Raw genomic sequence first — 24161 nt, 5'->3', positions numbered from 1 at the left:
CCGGGACTGCTAAGGAATGGCGACAGTCTGTCCTCCTTCCTCTCCCTTTGTTATGCAACTTATCTTGTGACTGGAGAGAGGAAGGGAAGAGCCGCCTTCGATGCAGAGTGTGATCTGTAAGTACAGGGGGACAGCTCTGATGTATGGAGGGACTCCTGATGTAAGGCGCTGCTCCGATGGGGACCCCCGAGGTTAGGGAGGCGCTCCGATGGGGACCCCCGAGATTAGGGAGGCGCTCCGATGGGGACCCCCGAGATTAGGGAGGCGCTCCGATGGGGACCCCCGAGGTTAGGGAGGCGCTCCGATGGGGACCCCCGAGGTTAGGGAGGCGCTCCGATGGGGACCCCCGAGGTTAGGGAGGCGCTCCGATGGGGACCCCCGAGGTTAGGGAGGCGCTCCGATGGGGACCCCCGAGGTTAGGGAGGCGCTCCGATGGGGACCCCCGAGGTTAGGGAGGCGCTCCGATGGGGACCCCCGAGGTTAGGGAGGCGCTCCGATGGGGACCCCCGAGGTTAGGGAGGCGCTCCGATGGGGACCCCCGAGGTTAGGGAGGCGCTCCGATGGGGACCCCCGAGGTTAGGGAGGCGCTCCGATGGGGACCCCCGAGGTTAGGGAGGCGCTCCGATGGGGACCCCGAGATTAGGGAGGCGCTCCGATGGGGACCCCGAGATTAGGGAGGCGCTCCGATGGGGACCCCGAGATTAGGGAGGCACTCCGATGGGGACCCCGAGATTAGGGAGGCACTCCGATGGGGACCCCGAGATTAGGGAGGCACTCCGATGGGGACCCCGAGATTAGGGAGGCACTCCGATGGGGACCTCGAGATTAGGGAGGCACTCCGATGGGGACCCCGAGATTAGGGAGGCATTAGAATAAGCCAGCTCTGGGTAGGAAACAAGAAGGGGGAAGAGGAGGAAGCGCCAGCTCAGTGCAGTTTTAGCCATCCATTTATTAGTAGGTTAAAAATGCACTTACACAATGCAAGTGAGTATCCAGCTCAGTAGATGGAGGGTCAGTGGAAGGGACATGTGTCCCAATCAGTCCATCGATGTGGCACCGTCCGCGGGCATGTATCATTCGATGTTTGGCTCCATAGACGTCCTGTGGCCACCAGGAAGTGAAACTAGCGTGGAACACAGGTGGATGCGACGTTCCTGGATGTAAAGGATCAAAGAGACACTACAGGCAATAGATATACAGGCCTCTATTGCCTGTATTGTCTCTTTGATCATGTACAACCAGTGACGTCGCTTCCACCTGCATTCCACGCTGGTTTCACTTCCTGGTGGCCACAGGACGTCTATGGAGCCAGACAATGGCCAATACATTCCCGCGGACAGTGCCACATCGATGGACTGACTGGGACACATCTCCCTTCCCTGTACCCTCCATCTACTGAGCTGGATACTTACTCTGATGGGGATGCCAGATTGAGGAGGCACTCTGATGGGGGCGCCAGATTTTGCATACATTCCTGCAATGCACAAAACCACACACAACCGTTTTGCAGGTCTCCAGTGGTGTCATTAAGTCTTACTGGCACAACCACATACATTGCTTTTGCATGCATTCATCTCAAGAAAAACATATGGTAAAAAAAAAAAAAAAAAAAAAAAGCATTATGGGTTTTGGCGTAGCACACGTTTTAAAAAAGTTTTACAGGTTTTAAATCTCTTTGTATTACATTTTGTTTTTCATTTGTTATATAAGTGTTCGGGTTTGGCTTGAAGAAAATGTGGCAACCCTAGATGCACTATTTGTTTTAAATGCTAATAAAACCCATCCACCTTGAATTTGTTTCTTAATGTGTGCAGGGTACAAATAAATGCAACAGCATTAACAGACATAAAATAGTTTATTGTTATTTAGCAATACATCAGAATTAAAGTGTAAAAATCAGGTCTGCACAATGGCAAGTAAAAACATTAAAAGTAATACAAAAATAAATGGAAAGGTCATTCCATACATTTCTCTATTCTAAGTAGTAATAAATACAATAGTTAGCAAAAGCTTCAATCACACGGTTCAGTTTACTGAAGTTACAGTAGTGCCGGTGGACAAAATATAAAGACAATGCAAAAAAAAAAAAAAATAGTTAAAACTCTGCAACAAAAAATAAAGTGAATTTGGCACACTCGAGTGAGATCAACATTAGCATTTCTTCGATGTGAAGAGAACAGACTTTTCTCACTAGTGTTCTGAGGTAAATATTTTAAATTGCTAAAAAGAAAATCCTAAGTCACAGTTTCTATGCTTCTAAGTTACAATTTTCCCTTTTTGTGAATATCGCAATGGTATTCTACAATTTGGATTCATGTGCAAAATGAAAGAAAAATAAAATAAAAAAAATCAACCTAAGTGTGACGATTTTTGGAACGGTTACATAACGCATTAGACTTTTCCTTTACTAGAAGTGATAAATGTATCGGCTGTATCTCCTAGAAGCAACTTTTCATGCTGTAGTGTTTGAGGATCTTTAAGGCTTTTTCATACAGGATTTGTAGAAGAACAGTGTGTACAGCAAGATTATTTAAAGCATTTGCAAAGTTTCAGAAAGCTTTGAGCAACTTTGCTGAAGCCTTTAAGGCACCCTTCATCTCCAGTTTAGAGAAGGTAAAAAAAATGTGAAGTGCTCAAAGCCGATCTGCACTGAGGCCAACTGGGGTGACCACCTCAAGTGGTACAGTGGGGAGCATAACAGGGGCCAGAGTGTCCACAACCAGACACTCTTCCTCAGTGCATGTTCAGCCCTGTGTATGCTCAGACCCCAGGCCACCAGCACCCTAGCAGCCATTGATTTAGGCGGCATCTGCCTATAGCATGGCTTTGGGAATGCTGTCACTTTTGCAGACTTGAGCACTGCTTGAGGTTTTAGAAAGTTTGGCAAACTGAGTTTTTCCTTTTAGGGTTTTAACGAGGTTGATGAAAATTATACAAATGCTTTTTAAATGCTTGCTGTACCTAACTACACTTATACAAGCTGAAGCACATGTGTACAAGGCTTAAAGAGATGTTAACAGAGGGACAACTGCCATTGCCGCCTTCTTCTGAAAATATCTGCTGGACGGTCATGCTAATTCAGTGCTTTCATAGACTACTTGCAGATATAATTACTGTAGTGCAATAACTTTTGCTGGCTGGATAATTGGTGAACCATCTCTTTCACTGGGGGAAAGTAAAAGGCACTGCACTACGTTGACATTAAAGAATGCGGGGTTTAAATGCAGCTTAAAGTAGACCTTTATTAATAGGACCTTGCTAAAGCCAACATCTTTGCCTGGTGGTCTTCTGGTTTTGGGATGGCATTTATTCATCTCGGCATATGCCCAAATTGTGCACCGACTGCACATGCATGCATGTGTGTAGGGGTGAATTTCGACTCGAGGTCTTAAAACTCAAGCATACAGCAACTGAAGGAAGAGCAAAGAATCAAGTATTGAAACCAAAGACAGCCAGGCAACTAGAATTTTCAAGAGGAGATCAGCAATGGCAGCCAACACAATTCTCTCTGTACCGGTTTCCAGAGCATCCTTATTTAAGATGTCCACTGCTTGAACTTGGAGATCCATTTTAAAATCAATAACAAAGTTGGGTAATCTGAGGAAGCCTCAATCCAGAATGACCTTCCAAAAATACTATAGTAAGCCATGTCTGGGCCAAGGGATTAATCCCCTTCCAACTTCTTAAAGATCTGCAAAGATACAGATTTTTCTTCACAGTTAACAAGGACCCCCAAGTACAGCAATTTGTCGTCAGCCAAGAGCAGGTCACGAAGTCTTGACAGGCAACTAAAAGGTATCAAGCTTTGGAGAATTCTGCTTCCCGGTGAGGTGGTTATTTTCATTAGTGCCAAAATAACTACCCAATTAAATAATCTGTAAAAAAATAAAATAAAAAATGAATAGGCAAGTTTATATGCAGCCAACCTCTTTCTATGAAGGCTGCACACATGCAATTCTTGTCATTCCCTATTGACCTCACCAAACCTTGGCTTTTATGATCAACTATTACTGGGTTAGTAGCCCAAGGTGGCCTACATAAGAGCAACAGAAGAGGGTAAAGCCTGTATGGTTTTACAGCAATGACAGATGAAAATTGAGGAGCAACAGGGCTTATCGAACCGAATAAGAGACATCAAGGCGATCTAATTTGGGTGCTACAAAAATTCCCAGAATAAAGAAATATATAGGCCATTATTACAAAAACTCACCAAAACTTTTTTTTACAAATCGTTTTAGATCCATATTTTCTGTAATCAAAAGTCTTTTGTGGCCCTTTATAACAAAGCCAACATTATGTCTGTTGGGTACCTCGTCTAGCTAAAATATTGGATGGAACGCTAAGCTGCTAACATGGTCTACAGTACTCACCTCAAAGTTGTGTTTTGTTTTTTTCATTTCTCCTCTGAGGTTTAAAGGTTTTATACTAATCAAGGCCCCAACTATTTTTCAGTTAATAAAGGCTACATTTTGAATTGTCACCATCATGATCTACACGTCAAACTGATGTTTTTTATAACTCCACCTTTGCGACCCTCAGCAGTTTAAGGGTTTTTTTAATTAAATAATACCCCAACTTTTTTCCAGCTGGATTGTAATTGTAATGTTAAAGTGCTATAATAAAATGCTATTGAAACCAAGTAGTTGTGGCCTTCACACATAAGCCCCTTGAAAATGTATTCCACTTAATTCAGTCCACTGTTTTGATTTGCGTTGAACGTGCCTTCTCTATGGGGACCTTAAGTTGGCGTATATGACCTCTTTACACTGAGAATTTTACAGATGTCTCTGAACATTTTCTACTTATACGGTTCAATCACCCTGAGGTGCAGCTGTACATCTTCTGCTACATGACGACAGACCTTAAGAAAAAGGTTTTGAAGTTCAGAAAAAAAGCTTTTGCTGTAAACGTTCCTATTAGTTTGTCACACTGATTTTCCCTCCTATAACTTCAGCAATTCTAGTCACACTCACTCTGTGATATAAACACAAGCTGCCAATGATAAAGTCGGCAAAGCATGTAAACTCCTTGAGGACGCAACAAGCGCTTTCCTGCAGGCCAGGAAACCGCATAGCGTAATGCCACTTTCAATGGAAAGTGCCCAAATTGACAGAAACTGCCCTGAACAGCTGCTAATAAAAACAGTTCATTCAAATTGAAATCTAAACGGCTCTTTTTTTCTACTGAAATTACAGTATTTACAAAATCTAATACAAAAATTCTCTACTGGAAATCAGCCATGAGGTTAGCAGTGATTGTGCTTGCCCCCTCATGAAGATGCCATTTTCGCAGTAGGTTATTTTTCTAATATTCTCTTTATAAACTTCAGTCCTCAAAGAGTTTTCTTAAATTTTTCACAATTCTATAATGTGCTCAAAAAACTTAGAAAGATCATTTTGAGCAATCTCGTTGAATCCTTTCACCAGCACCGTTGATCCCTTTCAAAAAAATCGGGGAGCAAGCGATCGTAAATTTATGGGTGCTCCATACAGGCTTTGTTGTGCTGTGAATGGCACCACGTACAAGGCACTGCTATGTTTCAAAGAATAGCACCGTCACAGTTTGCTGCGATTTATTACTAATTCGCTGCTATAAAAAAATTGAGGTAAGCTAATTGATTTCGATATGAATTATCCAAATTTTTCAAAAAAATAAATACACCTGTCCCCATGCATGGGCATGATAACCAAGACTCAGTCTATTTTATCTTACAAGGAAGCAGTAATGGCATTTATAAGACGTCGTTAGTTCCTGGTGAACGCATAGACTGAAAACCGATTTAGGCTTCAAAAAATGCCTGCCATGGTTCTCAAGGTGACAAGTGGACTTTAGTAGTAGTACCAGTCTGGTGAAAGGTATATCTGATTACAGACCAAACCCTATTAACATTTCAAAGTGCACTAGATATATTAGGTGTTATAATCTTGCCCCTTTAAAAAAAACAGCTAGCACTTAATCAAAAAATAGTACCGCCTACAAAACAATTCAAGAAAATGCAGCCGATTGAACTACGGGGTATGCATGCATCAAGGCTTTGGATCACTAACCAGGATTGCCAATTTTTCTCATCTGATGTCCATGTTGGACCAGCATCCTCCTATGTTATTCTTGGCTAGTGGCTCAACACCCTGGTAATCCACAGTACATGGTAAAGCATTCATCGTTTTACTATGCAAACCCAGCAAGCTGCATCCTCCGGAATTTTGGTTTAGGCCAAAAATAAGGCCATTTTACATTTATGTAGGCAATAGGTACAATATTTTTTTTATCACTTTTGATTACATTTTTGTTTCTCCATGTTTGAACAACCACGTGTAAACATGGATTTTTTAATCTTTGTTATAAGCTGTATTGTTTTTAAAGAGATCAGTAAACTACCTAGTTCAATCGGTCAAATCACATTTTTATCTCAAATTGGTGTACGCTTAATCCTGGAGACAGTGCGTATAGTCTCCCCTACTATAATTAGACTACAAGACTATTCTACGTCAGTATGGCTTTCATAATACAATCTCCACCGTTAAGAGACTAGCAGTGTTATAGAACATGAAAAAGCTATGGACCTGTTATTGGATGCTCCTCAGCTCCATGCAACTATATACACAATTAAGTGGTACAACTGGTTAAATTAGAAGGTGTTTACCCTTTTACAAGGAACGGAAAGTACTTAAAGTGAAATTCCAGTCAGATTCGAACCTAGCCTAGGCATTTATGCCACTGACCAATGATAACTGGTTTAAGTAAGGATTCCCCAAGACCCGAATATTATTTTAGGGGTTCCTCTGGGTTCAAAAGGTTGAGAAACTCTGTGCTAGAGTATACTTTAGAAGTCTTTTTCTGGCTTTGGAACATCTGCTAGTCTCCACCCCTTCTAAGAGGCACAGTATAAACTAGATCCATGCATAGATAAATTACCTAGCTCTACATTACCTATGAGACCACATGCTACTCTGTCCAGACAGGATCTTACCAGAGTAGCATGTCCCAAGGCCTCGATACACTGATCAATAACACGCGTAATAAAATCTCAAGACTATATAAAAACAGTGGTATTAGCAATAACCACCACTGTTTTAAATGCTAAAATGCCACAATACACAAAAAAAAGAAAAGAAAACACAATATAGAGTATATCACAAGAATAATTAAAGGTATAGGCAGTCTGGAATCCATAGTTACAGAGATGTCATGTTCTATGAAACTAGATGGTGGCTATTGAGTTCACTTCTAGTTATTCAGCCTAATGCTGTGTTTTAAACTTGGGAATGGTGACGTCACTAAATTGATAATGTCATAATTGGTTGGCGATGTCACATCCCAGTGGATGGCTTGTCGTGAACATCTTTAAAACACAGAAGCTACATAACACAGCACTGTAAACATGGCAGATGCCTAAACTGCCCCAGGTGGGGTCATTCACTTGGTCATCAGCAATTTTTTGCCAGCTCAATTCTTATCTCTCTTGGACAGAGATGGGCAGAGGAGTACTTTAAGGAATTACCCCAGGAGTAACAAAAGATGCCACAATCTAGAACATTTTAAATTGATCCTATTTTTACTGCATACCTGTGGCAGCCATGTTGTCTCGTGTAGAATTGGTTTGGAGAATAGAATGCAGCTCATCAACTCACTAAAAACTAGTGACATTGCTACAGAGTGAGGAACAGAGACAGGATATTGTCTGGGCTTACAAACTAGTGATAAGCAGCTTCAGATTTAATTTCTGAAAAATAAAATGTTGGGGTTTTTGTTGTTGTATTTTCCTGGAATCTCACATAGGTCTGAATAGTGTACAACAAAATAGTTACCTAAAAAAAGGAAATACACCAGATATTATGCAAACCTCCTGTACATCGCTAGTTCACAGCTTACTGCAAATCCAGCTCCCAAAAGATTATTAAAAACCATAGTTGGGCAATGATAGATGAATCAAAGGGATGTCCTTTGTCACTTGGAGGTCCATTGCTGCTCTCAGTCTGCATTTGTGAGGGTCACAGCAACACTCAGTGGCCTAAAACTGGAATCCACTTGAAATTAGGGAAACCTGAGAATGCTGATCGGATATCGGTCGGCAGACCTTTTCGGTCAAGCTCCTTCATCAGAAGCTGGCCAAACAGCCACCTGTCGTACACCTGGGCGGAATGTCGCCTGGTTTCTATTGAATAGGCTGATGTCGTCCTGACATTTGACCCCTGCATACTAGGCTTAAAGGCCTCAAGACAATGTACCCCAAGAAGAGGAAACTGTGCGGTCCATACCAACAGACCATGTTCCCTTCATAGTACATGGAAGGGAGGAGCTCGTTGAGCAATCTAGGATCATGCTATGGCTTTGACCAAGAAGGACCAACACTCTCTAGGGGTGACAATGAAAATGCACAAAGACATGCCATCGGTCACCATTTAAAGCACCACCAAATTAAGTGGCATCTACAGCATTTTTGCTGCCATGCTGGCCAGTCTTGTATCTAACTTGTACAGTAAAATTTTCTTGAATGTTACTGCATCTTGCACAAATCTTATGCGTAAACTCCTGTATATCGGTGGAGGAACAGTGATGGACAGCACTAAATGTGATTCTTAAATTGAGAAAGCTTTTTCTGCAACTCGGAGAATGAGCAGGCTTGTCACAGTCTGCTTTTACCCTTATACCCTTTCCTTTAACATTTTCATTATTCCAGCATTTATGTCAACCCTTTCAAACCACAGGGGGAAAAAAGCAAAAACTTCCCGTCTGCAATAACTAATTCCCACAACTTTAAATGGCCTCTCAATACTGCAGACATTTGTGACTATAGCTGGGTCTCCATGACCTGTCAAGCAAGTCAATCTCACAACTGCTCGTTTCAAAGCCTGCAATAAAAAAATCTAGTTCAAACACTAATTTGATCATAAAATTGCCCATGTCAAGGTTTGAGTACATGGATTATTTTGTCTGGAGATGCTTTTCTCTCCTTAAAGCCAATGGCAGTGTAAAAATAACTTTGGAGGTAGTAAGAAACAGTTCAGAAGGAGCTCTAGAGCATCTCAAATGCAAGATGACTGTACCGGAAAGTACTGCATTTGCCCATCTACAGAAGCCCTATGAGAGCGGCGAGCGGTGGGGCAACGCAGACAGTCCTTACTTTCTGCCACCTTTAATCTTAGGACTCAACGTTTCTTTGCTTTTCAATATCTCCCGTGGCCCTGCTATGACTAGGAAGCTTTTCCTTTCACAGAAAAACCATGGCCAAACAGTGAAACTAATATTATAATATCTGAACTGTGTCAATTATACCATACTAAGGCAGTTAATCATGAGCATTATTAAGTGCACATTTTTTTTTTTTTCCATGTCAACTTAAAATGCTAATGATCAAACAAATTTTCATGCAGACATTAACCTAATTTCCAGAACAGTTTTAGAACATCTGCTAATGAAACTGCACTGGCAAGGGACCAGGATGGCAGATTTTGGTAGGTATATCTTTGCTTCACAGGGTGAAGTTGACTATAGAGGGACTGACATTTGTGTGGTTCAGTAGTGATCTAATGATAGATTTTTAATGAACAGGCTCGTTGGAAAATTTTTGTTTGATCAGAGCTGCAGCCAACTGGCAGACGAGTCCTCTATATCAGAATCCAATAACACAGTGGGGAGGATTCCTCTATCCACCTTGCTTGTGTGGATGGGGTAATCTATTCAATTTTTTTTTTTTTTAATCAGCCCACTAAGATCTGTGTGGTGTTGCCCGTCCTTAAAGAAAGGATATGCTGCATTCTCTGTGAAGTCACTAGTATCTCGTAAAGGGATAGGCTGCATTCTTAGTAATGTTGCTGGTCCCTAGAGAAAGGATAGGCTGCATTCTTAGTGATATCACTAGTATCTCGTAAAGGGATAGTTATCTTTCTCTTTGATGTTGTCAATCCCTTGAAAAAAGCATAGTCTGCATTATCTGTGATGTCACTAGTATCTCATAAAGGGATATGCATCTTTCTCAGCCATGTTGCCGGTCCCTAGAGAAAGGATAGGCTGAATTCTCAATGATGTCACTAGTATCTCGTAAAGGGATAGGTATCTTTCTCAAGGTTGCTGGTCCCTAGAGAAAGGATAGGCTGCATTCTTTGCAATGTCACTAGTATTTCATAAAGGGATACGCATCTTTCTCGGCGATGTTGCCGGTCCATAGAGAAAGGATAGGCTGATGGGCTGAAATCTCAATGATGTCACTAGTATCCCGTAAAGGTTCTCAAGATTGCTGGTCCCTAGAGAAAGGATAGGCTGCATTCTTCGCAATGTCACTAGTATTTCATAAAGGGATAAGTATCTTTCTCAGCGATGTTGCCGGTCCATAGAGAAAGGATAGGCTGCATTCCCAATGATGTCACTAGTATCCCATAAAGGGATAGGTATTTTTCTCAAGGTTGCTGGTCCCTGCAGAAACGATAGGCTGCATTCTTTGTGATGTCACTAGTATCTCGTAAAGGCATAAGTACCTCAGTAATATTTCTGATCCCTAAAGGATAGTCTGCATTCTCCGTGATGTCACTAGTATCTCATAAAGGGATAGGTATCTTTCTCAAGGTTGCTGGTCTCTGGAGAAATGTTAGGCTGCATTCTTAGCGAAGTCAACAGTATCTCGTAAAAACGATAGGCATCTTTCTCAGTTATGCTGCCGGTCCCTAGAGAAAGGATAGTCTGCATTCTCTGTGCTGTCACTAGTATCTCCTAAAGACATAGGTATCTTTCTCAGTAATGTTACTGGTCCCTAGAGAAAGGATAGTCTGCATCCTTAGTGATGTCACTAGCATCCATTCAAATGATACTCTGCAGTCTTGAGAGTAGTCATTGGTTTCTTTTCTCTGTGATGGATGCTGGACCCTAGAAAATAGGCATTCTCCAAAATGTCTCAAGATGGCTGCCTCCAAAATGCACCAGGAATCGAAATGTTTTAAATCAACTTATAAAGTGCTAATCAGACACAATGCTATATAAAGTAAAAACACAATAGTATAGTCAACATAAGAGTGTTAAATACTTAAAACATTGTGCTCAAATTTATCAGAAGTGTAAAAACTGAACTTTAAAACACTCCTGACTTCAGCGTGTAAGCCACACTAAGCGGACAATGGATGAGAACACTTAATGTGCAACACGCGGCCCTGCAATATTTAGTGGTTTCGGTACAAGCGTCTTGCTCTTTGTGAATTTTACATATGTCTGATAATTGGCCGGAAGACCCAAAAGCTCCCAGCAGTGCTCCTGTGAACAGATTGACTACATAAGGTGCAAACTGATTTATAAAACCTGGAGAAAATTAAGCATAATCACATCTGAAACAGGTTAGAAAATGCTTCTTCCAGATGGTGCTTTGGGCTGCGCGGTAATTTTGCTAATGGCGTGTAATGTGGAACACTACATCAAGCAGACGGCAGACCTCTCACAGCTTCTGTCCAAAGATGTCGTAATATTCCTGCTGCTCCAATTCTCTGTTGTATTTCTCAATCTCCTTATTTACCTCATTCACGTAATCATAGATAAATTGGTCCATCACTGAGAGAATCACACTAAGGAAAATATATTGCAACAAAATAAAATTATTCAATATTTCCACATTAAGGAGGCTGGCGTATAAAAAGTAGGTGAAAAAGAGATTTAACTGAGGCAGATGATGCATCAAAATGATGAACGGAAAGACATGCTGGTCCTCTAGTCCATCATTCTCCAAACTGTGGCCCATGGGCAGAGAGCCCTTTGCTTGCTTTTATCTGTCCCTCGGGGCACTATTACCCCCATTGATATGGGCCACTACTCCTCAAACTGAAACCAATGATGAGACATCATTCATTCTACTTACCCCAACAGTGGGGCATAATTCATGATGAGGCCCTATTCCTTCCATTGACATCAACGAAAGGGCACCATTGCCTATCCATCTGAAGAAGCCACATCCAGTGGCGTAACGTGTAAGGGGGGGGGGGGGGGGGCGGGTGGAGCCGGTGACGTAAGACCTCTTTCCAATACAGCAGAGCGGAACAGAACACTGGAAGTACCTGTAAGCCGTAACAAGCAGAATTGGAACCTTAAGGGGACAGCGAACGATCCATCCACAATCTGCAGCCTCTAATGGTGATGCCCCCTATGGTGGTCTGAGCAATTGCACATGTGATATACCTGTTCTGCACCGGTTTCAGTGAACCTTTAAATGTGAACGTGATTTTATCGTTGGCTTTTAAATAAATTTGTGATTTATATGGAAAGCACTAGGGTGGTCTGTATGTTTTGTTTCTGAGTGTGATTGGTGGAATTCATATATATGGTGTAATTCGATCCAGAGGAGAGTGGTTTTATAGTTGGCTACATCTGGTGGCACCCCTTAAAAAAGGCATATGCTCTACCCATAGGTGAAATTGGGAGTTGAGCTGCTATTGGTGGTGGTGTGTGCTGTACATGGTGTGTTAATTTCAAAGAAGAATATATCCATCAAGAACCTGAGGATTATTTTGAAGAGCACTACACATGGACTTTTATATAATATAATTTCTTTTAAATAAGCACTACATGCAGACTTTTATTTATATATATTCTATCATTGTTCTATCACCTTTATTGGTCTATTAGTTGATAATTAACACACACGGGGTTGTTTAGTGGTGTGGAATTATTTTTACCATTTTTCTTACTAACACCAAAATATGGGGCACTAATCCACCTCATAATGATCACAGGTGGTGGTGGAGGAGAGCTGTCCCTACCGGGAAAACACAGTGATTATTGCTAGCACCTAACAGCTATTGGCGATAATCGCAGGTAAAATACGACAGGCTGGTTGTACCCAAGTTGATCGATCAATAAACTTGGGTACATTCAGCAGCTGGTTGGCTGACTGTACCCAAGTTTATTGATGCTGAACCAGCCAAGATTCAAACCGTGTATGGTTGGCATAAGGCAGGACCTTCAAAGAGAACACCCCCAGACACTTATTGGTTGGATCCCTAAATACGGCAGCGTCCTTTATAGGTATAGTAGTCAGTTAGGTGGGTACCGAGCTCATAATATAACCTCCAAACCCAATCCCCCCAAAAACACACACTTTTCCATCAAGAGCAATAATACAACTATCAGCTCCTCCCCTAGAGCCAATGTGCTAGGTGCAACCCTAAACGCTGACCCTTTTAGCCCCAAATCCAATCACTGTACAAATCTTTTTGCCTTCCCTTCAGTCATGTTTTAAGGATACGCCCCTTCTTAACGAATGAACCCATAAAGCTACCAAGGCAGGCCATAGACGGTGCAGGGAGAAGACAGTGAATATTGCTAGCAGTTATAGCAGCAAGTAAAGTCGCAAGTAAATCCAGTAGGCTGGTTGTATCCAAGTTGATAGATCGATCGACTTGGTAGATTCAGCCTGCCCAAACATGGTTTGATTCTTAGCAGAAGTTCAGCAGATTCGAACAGTCTATGGACAAGCTAGATCACTCCCTTGTCACCTCTTGCGTCAACTATTGCAACTTCCTCTTCATAGGTCTACCTCTACACAGGCCATCAAGAATGTTGCTGCCAGATTTATCCACCTTACCAACCGCTCAGTGCCGTCACACCTCTGTATCCATACCTCCACTTGCTTCTGCTTACCCAACAAATACAACTAAAAATACTAACATACAATGCCATCTGCAACTCTGCCCCCATCTTCATCACCAATCATGTTTCAAAATATCACCCAGATTGTCCTCTCTGCTTCTCCCAAGACCTCCTGCTCTCCAGCTCTCTCATCACCTCCTCCCATGCTCAACAAATGAAAAGGATACATGGGTGATAATCGTTTTTTTCTCCAAGAAAATTCACAAACTGAGTTCCGTTGTAGAAATATCCATCTGGAAGAGGATCCAAGTGACGTTTTACCTGCAGGAAATAAAGGCAACAATTAGAAATGACACTGCCACAGGTCTAATAAAATATGGCTGCCATTAATTTACAGCCCTAAAATGGTCTTGGCCTTCTGCATTTGGTTGCTTTATAAACTTAAGATGCAAAGTGTGCCAGTCTTTAACCACTTTGCGCCGGGAGGACGTCCTGGGACGGCCTCGACTTTCCGGGGTTATATCTGAATGATGCCTGAGGTTACAGACATCATTCAGATATATCGGCATTTTCAGCTGGCGATTCCCTGCACCATAAGAACGATCATGTTCCGCCGCTTGATCATTCTTACGGGCGGCAGGAGGGGACGCCAGAGCCTCTATGATCGTTCGGAGACCGGGCGCGATGTTATGACATCACGCCCGGCCTCTGCATTCAAATAACGGCGTCACCTCGGCTGGGAAGCCATGATCGTTTTTTTTCATTTTAGGCTTCCCAGCCTAGAGGTGAGAGGTCTTATTGACCCCATATCTCACTGTAAAGAGGACCTTTCATGCCATATTCCTATTACAAGGGATGTTTACATTCCTTGTAATAGGAATAAAAGTAATCAATTTTTTTTTTTTTTTAAAGTGTCAAACTAAAAAAATAAAAGTAAAATTAACAAACAAAAATAAATAAATAAATAAAATTTAAAGCGCTCCTGTCCTGTGAGCTTGTACGCAGAAGCGAACGCATACATAAGTCCCGCCCACATATGAAAACGGTGTGCAAACCACACATGTGAGGTATCGCCGGGAACGTTAGAGCGAGAGCAATAATTCTAGCCCTAGACCTCCTCGAACGCAAAAGATGTAACCAGTAAAAAATTTTAAAGCATCGCCTATGGGGATTTTTAAATACCAAAGTTTGGCGCCATTCCATGAGCGTGTGCAATTTTGAAGTGTGACATGTTGGGTATCTATTCACTCGGCATATCTTCATCTTTCACATTATGCAAAAATTTCGGGCTAACTTTACTGTTTTTTTTTTATTTTTTTAAAGCATGAAAGTTTTTTTTTTCTGGAAAAAAGCGTGTTCGAAAAATTGCTGCGCAAATACCGTGCGAGATAAAAAGTTGCAACAACCGCCATTGTATTCTCTAGGGTCTTTGCTAAAAAAAAAAAACATATATAATGTTCGTGGGTTCTATGTAATTTTCTAGTAAAAAAATGATGAATTTTACATGTAGGAGAGAAATGTCAGAATTGGCCTGGATGGCAAGTGGTTAAAGTGGTTATATAAACCCTTAGAGACCACTTTTCGCTACAGGTAAGCCTATAATAAGGCTTACCTGTAGCTAGTACAGATATCTCCTAAACCTGCATGGTTTGGGAGATATCCCCTGTATTTGCATGTGCCGACGTCATCGGCACAAGCGCACTGACACAAACTGAAGCAACGGCAAATATGTGCCGTTGCTTCAGTGAGTGTGCCATTACCGGCGGCTCCCGGGCGCATGTGCGGGAGCGACGTCATCGCAGCTACGGCCAATCATAGCGCCGGAGCCACGATACCTGGAAGTAACCCAAGGCTGGTGCTGTATACGGGCACTGCAGCGAGGGCTTCGATCTGAAGTGAGTATTACATAATGAGCTAGTATGCTATGCCTTTGTCTTGCATTTTTTCCTGAAGGTGGAGTTATTAGCACCTTAAAAGTCCCATTTATTCTTCTTAACTCTAGCACTGTGTAAATCTGGATATTGGAGGCAGAGTTAGGAAGCTGCCAGGGCATAGATGAGAGAGATTTGGGCACATATGCTGCTAGCAGCAGAACAAACAGAGGGATGAACATATCACCAGGATATGATTGGACACAGCTGATCACATGGTAAAGAGTCCCTCTCAGACTCTTTACCAAGATCTGTGTTGCGTGTGTCAGACTGACATGCCGCACTACTGATCTCCACACTGCGTGCCCCCGCAAGCGCGTGCCGGCTGTTGTCCTGAAAGACATCATATGACATCCAGTCAGGATAACAGAAACACTGACAGGCCGTCATTTTGCTATAGGCCGGGTACCATTTATCTAAGCATTTAAGCCTGTGTCAAATGTACCCGATCGGTCAATCCCTTGATTTATTTTGTTTGTAGGACTGGAGCTCAGAGAGCTCAAACAAACCGTGCCATCCACCTTGCAGACACTGGTTAAAAAACTGAAATGCTTCCTGTGTGGGAGGGGTTATATAGGGGATCACTTCCTGTCTGAAGGCCTTTGGTCTACCAGTGTCTATTCACCTGCTGATGGAGTAGAACCAAGTAGGTAATGAATATTAGCTTGACTCTGTGTCCCATGATGTATGAAAAAGAAAAGTAATTTTTCTTCTTCACCGATGTGAGCTGATAAGGCTGCATTCACACCTGAGCGTTTCGTCTTTGATCGCTTTTCCGGCGTGCTTTACGCGCGCTTTTGGCATTTTTTTTATTAGCCGTTAGAGAAAACGTATCTGTTGCATCATTTGTGGCTAGGTATTTCAGCTTTTCCATCAACTTTTATTTCTTCTTTTATTATTAATTTATTTGATGAATTCGATAGGGTAAGGGGTTCGACTTTAGGCTAGGGTTGGGGTTAAGGTTAGTATTATTTTATTTTTAAATTTTATCATATGAATAGTCATAAATTAATAAATAAATGTAAAATAAATGCACAAATAAATAAAAATAAGAAATAAATTCAATAAAGTAATACGAAGTATCAGAAAATAAATAATTAACCCTTACCCCTTAAAATAATAACTAAACATTATAATGTATTTTTTGTTCGAGTTTGGGTGTTTGTCATTTTATTATTATTAATAATAATATACATTAAATATTTTTTAAGGTTAGAGGTTAATTGATATTTAATAATGTATTATAATATATTCATTTATTTTACATATTTATGATGATTTCTAGTTAGTTGTGTATTTATTTTACATCTATTTATTCATATACTATTACTACTGAATACGCACAGAAACGCGAATGGCGCGTTTCCATTCATTTCTATGAGAATAGAAACGTGCCAAAAATGCCAGAATCTGCCCGATTTGAGCGTCAAAAAAAAAATTCCAGAATATTTTGAGCTTCAGGTGACATGGAGTGGAGATGTGAACCAACTTCATAGAAAATCATTGATTTTTTTTTTATTTTTTTTTTCTCCTCCAGCATTTTTGAGCTTCAAGCTACAAAACGCTGAGGTGTAAATGCAGCCTCAGTGCCCTGATTATCAGTGTAAATAGTGGGCCGATAGGCTTGCCGGTTAACCACTTGACTACTGGGCACTTAAACCCCCCTCGTGCCCAGACCAATTTTCAGCTTATCGCTCTCACAATTTGAATGACAATTGCGCAGTCAAACAGTGTACCCATATGTCCTTTTTTTTCCACACAAATAGAGCATTTAATCACCACTTGGGTTTTTTATTTTTTGCTAAAAAAATAATTTTGAAAACAGGTAATTTTTCTCCTTCATTGATGTGTGCTGATGAGGCTGCACTGATAAGGCGGCACTAATAAGCACTGCTAAGGCGGTACTAATGAGCACTGATGAGGTGGCACTGATTGGCAGCACTGGTGGGCATTGATGGGCGGCACTGGTGGGCAAAGGTAGGTGGCACTGATGAGGCAGCCGTGGTTCTCTGTGTGAGGGATCTATGTTCCTCTGACTGGCTTTTTTTTCCCTCTCACGCTGGCAGCATGAGGGGAAAAAAAATACAGATTACCGATATTCTGTTTACATCACGTGATCAGCTGTTATTGGCTGACAGCTGATCACGTGGTAAGGGGCTGGGATCTGCCCTTACTGCGATCAGTTGAGTCTCATTAACTTGGTGATCACAGAGCGCGCTGCAGGGACGCGCAGGCAGCTCATGCACGGGAGGACGTCCACGAATGCCCTCTCTGTAAAACAAAAAAGTATAAAAAAAACAAAAGCCATTCCCTGACAGTCCTTTCTAGCTAAGGGACAAACCAGGCACCCCAGCAGTCTGCCAATACCTGGAAATTCCAAGTACAGTACCTTGCAAAAGTATTCACCGCCCTATGGATTTTTACCTATTTTGTTACATTACTGCCTTTAGGTTCAATGTTTTTTTAATCTGAATTATATGTGATGGATCAGAACACAATAGTCTAAATTGGTGAAGTAAAATTAGAAAAATATATACATAAAACTATTTTTCAGAATTAAAAAACTGATAATTGGCATGTGCATATGTATTAAAAAAAAGCTCTGGTGCAACCAATTACCTTCAGAAGTCACATAATTAGTGAAATGATGTCCACCTGTGTGCAATCCACATGTCACATGATCTGTCATTACATATACACAACTTTTTGAAAGGCCCCAGAGGCTGCAACACCTAAGCAAGAGGCACCACTAACCAAACACTGCCATGAAGGCCAAGGAACTCTCCAGACACAAGTAAGAGACAATTTTGATGAGAAATACAAGCCAGGGTTAGGTTTTAAAAAAATATCCAAATCTTTGATCAAATCTATCATAACCAAATGGAAAGAACATGACACAACAGCAAGCCTGCCAAGAGACGGCTGCACACCAAAACTCACGGACCGGGCAAGGAGGGCATTAATCAGAGAGGCAGCAAAGAGACCTAAGGTAACCCTGGAGGAGCTGCAGAGTTCCACAGAAGAGACTGGAGTATCTGTACATAGGACGACAATAAGCCGTACACTCCATAGAGTTGGGTTTTATTGTAGAGTGGCCAGAAGAAAGCCATTACTTTCAGCAAAAAACAAAATGGCACGTTTTGAGTTTGCGAAAAGGCATGTGGGAGACTCACAAAATGTATGGAGGAAGGTGCTCTGGTCTGATGAGACTAAAATTGGACTTTTTGGCCAAAGAAAACCCAAAGAACACCATCCCCACAGTGAAACATGGTGGTGGCAGCATCATGCTGTTGGGATTTTTTTTTCAGAAGTCAGGACTGGGAAACTGGTCAGAGTTGAGGGAAAGATGGTGCTAAATACAGGGATATTCTTGAGTAAAACCTGTACCACTCTGTGTGATTTGAGGCTAGGATGGAGGTTCACCTTCCAGCAGGACAATGACCCCCAAACACACTGCTAAAGCAACACTTGAGAGGTTTAAGGGAAAACATGTAACTGTGTTGCAATGGCCTAGTCAAAGCCCAGACCATCCAACTTGAATTAGCTGGAGCAGATTTGCAAGGAGGAATGGGCAAGAATCCCAGTGGTAAGATGTGGCAAACTCATAGAGACTTATCCAAAGCGACTCAGAGCTGTGATAGCCGCAAAAGGTGTTGACTTTAGGAGGGTGAATAGTTGTGCACATTGACTTTTTCTGTTATTTTTGTCCTATTTGTTGTTTGCTTCACAATAATAATAAAAAAAAAATCGTCAAAGTTGTGGGCATGTTCTGTAAATTAAATGATGCAAATCCTCTGTCGCTCGCGCATTCCCCGGCGTGCTCCCATCAACCAGGGGACTTCTTTCACATTTTTGGGCTTGCCCAGCAATCGCACATTATCGGAGGGAGGTTTTCCATGTGATAGTTAAGATTAGTGTTCCCTATGATCCTAAATATTATCTGCTGGGGCTGGTGGAGCAAATGTCAATCCTCAGGGCTAGGAAAACACTAATACCCCTCTTGTTGTACTATGCACGCAAGGCCATCACAATGAACTGGAAGCAATCCTCTCCCCCTTCTGTCAGGTTCTGGAAAAATCTAGTGAACGCCAGTCTGCCCCTGTATAAAGCCACCTACACGGGCAGGGGTTGCTCACAAAAATTTGAAAGGGGATGGACTTGTTGGCTAGATGATCATACTACGGCAACTGATGCAGTAACTAACCCCTAGATTAACTTTACGGTTATAGTATGATAGTGGATTGACCCAGGTACTCTCATCTCACATTATCCTGTCATTATAGTATTGAGCACGGACTCTCCTGACCTAAACCATTCCCCACATTGGGGTATAGATAAGCAAGGTTGTGTTCTTAGTGTTCTGCCCTGGTGCTGCTTCAGAGGAAGACTGTTTAGGTTATAAGATGTACCCCCAAGGGGGGGTGAATACTTTTGCGAGGCGCTGCAAGACACATCGACAGCTGGATGCTCGACAGATATTATATTTACTAGAATCATTATCCTCACTTACATGAATACTCCGGATTTCCTGAACAGTTAGGGACCGTCTTGTTCTCAAAGGCTTCTTCTCGGGTTTCTGTGATATAAAGAACAGTTTTGTTTACAAATCAAATGCAAGTCTGAATTTACGAGACAGCGGAGTGCAGCTTTATTTCAAATGGTAAGATGTCTGGAACATTTTGCAGAAGAGGTCCTAAGAAAAAGCTTTACAGATTCGTCTAACCGCTCAATGAACCTGTACATTTCTACCTGCTCTTTACATTTCTTGTAACGTTATACATCGCATGTTGTACTGGAGGCTGCTCACCACAACCATGGTGGCCTGGTGACCATGGTGGTTTACTTAACCACTTAAGGACCGCCTCATGCCGATATATGTCAGCAGAATGGCACGGCTGGGCAAAATCACGTACCTGTACGTGGCTCTTTAAATGCCCAGCTGTGGGTCGGGAGCGCGCCGACGCAATCCCGACCCGGTCCTGAGTTCCGTGACCGTGGCCGCGGGACCAGCGGACCCGATCGCCGCTGGTGTTCCACGATCGGGTCACAGAGCTGAAGAACGAGGAGAGGTCTGTGTAAACAAACCTCTCCCCATACTTCCTACTGTGGCTGTCACCGATTGTCTGTTCCCTTTTATAGGGAAAGATGATCAGTGACGTCACCTGCCAGGCCACGCCCCTATAATAAAAAAAAAAAAAAAACACAACGTCACACATAACCCCTACACCGTCCCCTAGTGGTTAACTCCTTCACTGCCAGTGTCATTTACACAGGAATCAGTGCATTTAAATAGCACTGATTGCTGTATAAATGGTCCCAAAAATGTGTCAAAAATGTCCGATGTGTCCGCCATAATGTCGCAGTCACAATTAAAAAAAAATAAATAAATAAAATGCTCCTCGCCGGCATTACTAGTAAAAAAAAAATTTTCTATAAAAATGCTATAAAACTATCCCCTATTTTGTAAATGCTATAACTTTTGCGCAAACCAATCAATAATCGCTTATTGCGATTTATTTTACCAAAAATATGTAGAATACGTATCGGCCTAAACTAAGGAAAAAAATGTTTTTTTTATATTTTTTGGTAAAGTAAAAAATATAGAATTTTTTTCAAAATTGTCGCACTATTTTTGTTCATAGCGCAAAAAATAAAAGTGATCAAATACCACCAAAAGAAAGCTCTATTTGTGGGAAAAAAAAGGACGCCAATTTTGTTTGGGAGCCACACGTCGCACGACCGCGCAATTGTCAGTTAAAGCGACACAGTGCCGAATCGCAAAAAGGGGCCTGGTCCTTTGGCTGCAAATTGGTCCGGGGCTTAAGTGGTTAAAGGGGTTGTAAAGTAAGAATTTTTTTTTTCATCTTAACCACTTAAAGAGGAAGTAAACCCTGATGGGTTTACTTCCTCTTTCATTCCCTGCAAAGGTAAAGCATAATGGCCCATTATGTGTCACTTACCTGACACAGGAGCCAGCGAAGTCACCGCTGTCTCCTGTAGTCCGGCGCATTCATCTTCTCGGTGGATCTCGCTGCTCCGCCGCTGTCATTCGACGAAGCCGCGATGACGTCACTCCCGCGCATGCGCATGGGAGCAGCCACTCGCAGCATATCGCCGTTGACCGTGGCGCGCTCAGTGCATGCGCCGTAGACAGCGGTGCCTGTCTTTCGGCAAATATCTCCTAAACCGTGTAGGTTTAGGAGATATTTCTTGGACCTACAGGTAAGCCTTAATCTAGGCTTACCAGTAGGTCAAAGTTGGTTGTAAGGGTTTACAACCACTTTAAGGACTGAGCCTATTTTTAAAATCCGTTTTTTTTTTTTTTTTTGCTAGAAACATTATATATGTCGGCATTTTGAAGGGGGATAGCGCTGTTATGGCAACAGCTAGCTGCCATAACCCCAGTATCCTCTTCTTCAGTGATCAGTCCGGATTCCGATAAAAGTGTTCGCCGCATGATCACTTTTTATTAGTGGCGGGAGAGGGGTCCTCCCGCCGCTCTCTCTCCGGTGTTCTCCGCTGCTTACCAGAGCAGTCGGTAGTGACTGACATTCGGGCCTGCTCCCTGGCTTGGTATGAAGACGAGTGCGGGGAAGATGCCCCCCCCCCCCCACCCGTCTCTATATCATTGCAGGGCGGAAGCGACGTCAAATCGTCACTTCCGCCCATAGCTCTTAATGGGACATTTCATTATTTTTTTTTTATTATTGCATTTTAGTGTAAATATGAGATCGGAGGTATTTTTGACCCCAGATCTCATATTTAAGAAGTCCTGTCATGCTTTTTTTCTATTACAAGGGATGTTTAGGAATAAAAGTGACACAGTTTCTTTTTTACAAGAACAGTTATGTTTTTTTAAATGCACACCGTCCCTCCAAGCACACATATGAAAACTGTGTTCAGACCACACGTGAGGTATTGCCGCGATCGATAGAGTGAGAGAAATAATTCTAGCACTAGACCTCCTCCGTAACTCAAAACATGCAACCTGTAGATTTGTTTTAAAAGTTGAGATGGAAAAAATTGAGATTTTTAAGGGTAAAAGTTTGTCACCATTCCATGAGCGGGCGCAATTTTGAAGCGTGACATGTTGGGTATCAATTTACTCGGCGTAACATTATCTTTCACAATATAAAAAAAAAATTTAGCTAACTTTACTGTTGTCTTATTTTTTTAATTTCCTTTCCTTCTGATTGCCTTTTACAGCTCAGATCTTCTTTAGAGGAAGGGTTTTAGGGGTTAAACAACAAGTTAGTTCTAGGAATAATCTTTAAAATTCAGTTTTAAAGGTAAAAGGTAATAAATGGGGTCTTTGAATATAGTTTTCTTTATTTTGTTTGAGACCAACTAACCGATTCCCAACCGCAAACTAAAGGTACAAACATAATACTCTATGAATATGTAAATTTCCAGACAGTAGATGGAGTTCTAGCCTCCTACTCATATTAACCTGGCTGCACTGTTAGAAAAAAGGAAGTCGTTTACAGTGCTCAATAGCTAAATCTTAAATTTTACACACACAAATGAGTCAATAGATCATATAAAGCTGAATGTTTGATATCGCACCCAGTCCCGTATGCTCACCTGCTTGGCACATTCTTGTAGCCAGTCCTTTACCTCCTCCTCTTTCAGTGAGCAGCCCGTGAAGACAAGGACACAGTGGTGGTGTATGCTGTTCTCTCGCACATCGTGTCTTGGATCCGGTGGAGGGGCCGGTCCTTCCTCCGTTGGGAGAAGTCTCAGCGAGTTACTCAGTGTGTGATGACAAACTTCCACCATCTGCTCAGAATCTGGAACACAATAAAAAGGACTTTAAATGATGTGGCCCCCTAAACACAAGCAGGATTCAAAACCTGTGCTAAGAACGTTGCAGCCCAATACTTATTATTATTGCTTTTAATAAAATACATACAGGGGATTTCTATACAGCTCTAACGTGCTTTTGGCGGTAGATCACTTAAAAACTACCTGTGCCTAACTCAGACAAGCATTTGTGTCAGTGTAGGTACCATTACCAGACTAGAGGTGTATCGAATGGAAATTTTGGTGCCAAAACCAAAAATGCAGGATGCACGTACCGAAACCGAAAATTTAAGTTTTAAAAAAATATATAAAGTGAAAAATCAACCAGCGCTAAAAAACACAACAAATACAGTGAAAAAATATATAAAAGTGCAGCTAGAGTACTGTAGGTCAAATTACCAAATCCCACATTTCAAAATTCAAAAAATATATCAGTACAGCGCAAATACAAAATAATATAGTAAATAACATAAAGTGAGAAAAAATAAATAAATAAAAAGTCCATATAGTGAGAGAGAAATTCAGAAAGAGTCCACTTGTGTAATGTATCTTCAATCAATATATCAAGTGACGATGTGATCCCTTCACCATTGAGCAAGTTGAACTCTCACCTCAACAAGTGGACCTCTGATAAATCAGATAGGTCAAAAACGCATGTTCCCATCAAGGGTAGATCATAAGGTTACAGCAGACCAAGCGGAAGCATTTCCAGGTAAGGTTCTCCTCCGTATCATCAGATCAATGTGATATCATATATGAAAAAGAACAGGCAAATCTAGTGCTCTCCGTTGATGTAAATTTATTAAACAAATAAATAAAAGACAAATACCACTCACATTTAAAAGCACTGATCTCCAGTGCTGA

General features: G+C 41.8%; 1 protein-coding gene across 1 annotated transcript in view; it reads right to left on the bottom strand.

Moving 5' to 3' along the window:
- Positions 1-1836: 1836 nt before the first annotated feature.
- Positions 1837-24161, bottom strand: part of DNAAF9 (dynein axonemal assembly factor 9) — a 199675-nt gene continuing 177350 nt past the window's right edge. Inside the window, exons 34-37 of the mRNA XM_077478035.1 lie at positions 23079-23284; positions 20005-20070; positions 13791-13884; positions 1837-11532 (exon numbers count right to left, since the gene is read on the bottom strand). Of these exons, the coding sequence (XP_077334161.1) occupies positions 11420-11532; positions 13791-13884; positions 20005-20070; positions 23079-23284 (479 nt within the window). The 3' untranslated portion in view covers positions 1837-11419. The remainder of the gene's footprint in view (positions 11533-13790; positions 13885-20004; positions 20071-23078; positions 23285-24161) is intronic.

This window comes from Lithobates pipiens, unplaced genomic scaffold, assembly GCF_037356315.1.
Source record: "Lithobates pipiens isolate NorthernLeopardFrog02 unplaced genomic scaffold, aLitPip1_a1.2 Scaffold_13, whole genome shotgun sequence".
In the NCBI taxonomy this organism is placed as follows: domain Eukaryota; kingdom Metazoa; phylum Chordata; class Amphibia; order Anura; family Ranidae; genus Lithobates; species Lithobates pipiens.
This window is presented reverse-complemented; position numbering and strand designations above follow the sequence as displayed.